This window comes from Sinocyclocheilus rhinocerous, unplaced genomic scaffold (genome assembly GCF_001515625.1).
Source record: "Sinocyclocheilus rhinocerous isolate Xijiao unplaced genomic scaffold, SAMN03320098_v1.1 scaffold1103, whole genome shotgun sequence".
In the NCBI taxonomy this organism is placed as follows: Eukaryota; Metazoa; Chordata; class Actinopteri; order Cypriniformes; family Cyprinidae; genus Sinocyclocheilus; species Sinocyclocheilus rhinocerous.
The window spans coordinates 353,074-355,698 of NW_015641443.1; the positions used below are offsets into that span (position 1 = coordinate 353,074).

Consider the following 2,625-nt stretch of genomic DNA (forward strand, 5'->3'; position numbering starts at 1 on the left):
GCCTAGTAAGAGCTTGATTAGCTGGTTCAGGTGTGTTTAATTAGGGTTGGAGCTAAACTCTGCAGGACACCGGCCTTCCAGGACTGAGTTTGGGCACCCCTGATTTATACATTTATACATTGTCCATACTTGAATGACCCTTAAAAGGGCAACATTTTTCAGGAAATATAAACTTGGGTCGCAACAAAGCCATAGAGAATCCATTGCAATCAAGCAGTAAATCTAAAAAGAAATTGTGTAGGGTTTCTCAAGTACAGCTTTTCAAAGTCATTTCAAACATTCCTGTAGTAAGTGGGTCACAAAATTATATTTTAAAAAAAAAGATTAAATAAAATATCAAAAGGTACAAGTAGACAAGGTTCATCAGAGAAGAGGCAAAAAGTCAATCTTGAAGCTTTGCTTTCAATGATTTAAAAAAAGAGCTAATTACGCAAAGCATAAAAGCTGAATGTCAAGTTTATGATTAATAGGGGAGACTGGGGCTAGTTGTCACACTTTTTCTCCAGTGAATACTTCTCTATTATTGAAAGTCAATTTCAAAGTCTTGGCCATAGTTTTCCTTGAACATTTCCGCCGTTATTGCTTAGAAAAAAACACATTAAACATTTTCGTAATTGACTTTTGAATCGAACCCTCAAGAGTTACGGAAATAAAGCCCTTGTGAAGAGTGGAAGCTGATTTGGGATAAAAGTGAAGTCAAAATCAAGTGCAGGGACTAGCAGTGGAAAGCCGTCCAGCAGTTCAAACCTTTCTTTTTAATGAGCTCTCCTGGCTCTTCGGAAAAGGTAATTGGCTAAAACGTGGGGAGGAACTCACCTGCCGGGAAAGTTGCTTTGCAGCTTTTAAATGGAAATGCTACTTGCTGTCACTCATACGAGCATACACACACGAGTTAACACTTAAAAGTGAACACAGAATTCCCCACATACACACAGTGAGGTTCAAAAAGCTGGGATCACACTAAATAAACATTATAAAGACTTTCAAAAATTAATATTAAAGGGTTAGTTCACCCAAAAATGAAATGAAAATGAAAAAAAATTCTGTCATTAATTACTATTTTTGTATTCATTTCAGTACTAGCTGATACATGACCAACTTTGAAACTTTGTATTGCTGCACTTATGTTACTATCTCCGTATGAACTGCTTGCACTGTAGCATTCCTTTTGTAGACCGCACTGAATAAAAACTACCAAATTAATATATGTTACAGTACCCACTGTCAATTTCACTCATGCATCCTTAATTATAAATGTCATAAAACAATGAAAATAGTTATGGCCCTGGAAGCTGACCGGTCACTACAACATTTTATCTGTGCTACAATATACACAGATTTAACACTCAATATATATAAAGGCAAAAGGTACTATAAAGGTGCCGTATTGTGAATATAGTCAAAGCTAAAAGGTTTATAGTTGTGCATTTATTGTAAAAAATTTGTTTTAAATTATATGAATAGGAATGTGAAGATCAGAAAAAAAATCGATACAATTAAGTCAAAAAGCTAGATTTGCATTGTGGTTTAAAGAAAAAATGTCTAAAACTTAATGTTAAAATTAAAATGTTAATTTAATCTAAACAACATCACAAGTGTACAAGTGTATACAATAATAATAATGTGCAATAATAAATATTATTCAATACCATTATTGTAAGAAAGAAAGAAAAAAATGCAGCACTTTCCAATAATAAATCTAACTCGTCTGAAAAAATATGTGCTGAATAAAACAGCAGGTGGTAACTTTTCAGGGCTTTAGAGAGAGAATCTGAGCAAGTGCTGCTCTTTAAAAAGGTAATTTCAACATTATTAATGCTCCGTCTAAAAGAAACTGTTCTTTGACAGAGCAGACGACAAATTTAAAATCCATAAGCGAACTCGGAAATGAGCCATGCGAATCTTAAAAGGTTTGCTGTGTCACTCACATTAGCAATTTTTGTCTGATATTTTGCATGGCAAGAGCACATGCATCAGAATCCAGCTTTATATTCATGAAACACACACTCTGAAATCAAAGCCGTAAGTATGCTCTAATGTAGGTGTTCTTTTGTTCGTTCTTTTTTCCTCAAGTCCTTCAATCATTTCAATCACTTTCTCTGCAATGGAGGACTCTATTTTTAAAGTCCTGTAGACGGTCGCTGGTTATTGCCTCCCGGAGCGCTCTGAAGAAGCCAAGGTAATGCGCCATGTTGTGTAGCATGAGTAAAACACCGCCGAGCAGCTCGTTGGTCACCAGTAAATGATGAACATACGCTCTCATATGCTTTTTACAGCAGTAGCAGCTGCAGCCCTCCACAAGTGGGCGGAAATCATCTTGATACCTGAAAGTCAAACACAGTGTTATGAGGCTAATTGTCACACCAGAGTATGTTTAATGGAATTCAATTTAAGTACTTTTTGTTGCATGGACAAATCTGCCATGCAACAAAATGCATAAAAAAATTACTGAAATACATATATATATATATATATATAAAGCAGTAAATATATATTAAACAAACCTAATATTTAAATAAATATATATTGAATGACATGACATGTGGCCAAGTATGGTGACCCATACTCGGAATTAGTGCTCTGCATTTATCCCATCCAAAGTGCACACACACACAGCAGTGAACA

The 2,625-nt window shown here is 35.1% G+C and overlaps 1 protein-coding gene across 2 annotated transcripts in view; it reads right to left on the reverse strand.

Moving 5' to 3' along the window:
* Positions 1–1,528: 1,528 nt before the first annotated feature.
* The window catches only part of LOC107754954 (queuine tRNA-ribosyltransferase subunit qtrtd1), a 16,907-nt gene continuing 15,810 nt past the window's right edge, over positions 1,529–2,625 (reverse strand). For both annotated transcript variants that reach the window (XM_016571607.1, XM_016571606.1), the window contains exon 8: positions 1,529–2,324. In XM_016571607.1, the coding sequence (XP_016427093.1) occupies positions 2,087–2,324 (238 nt within the window). In that variant the 3' untranslated portion in view covers positions 1,529–2,086. The remainder of the gene's footprint in view (positions 2,325–2,625) is intronic.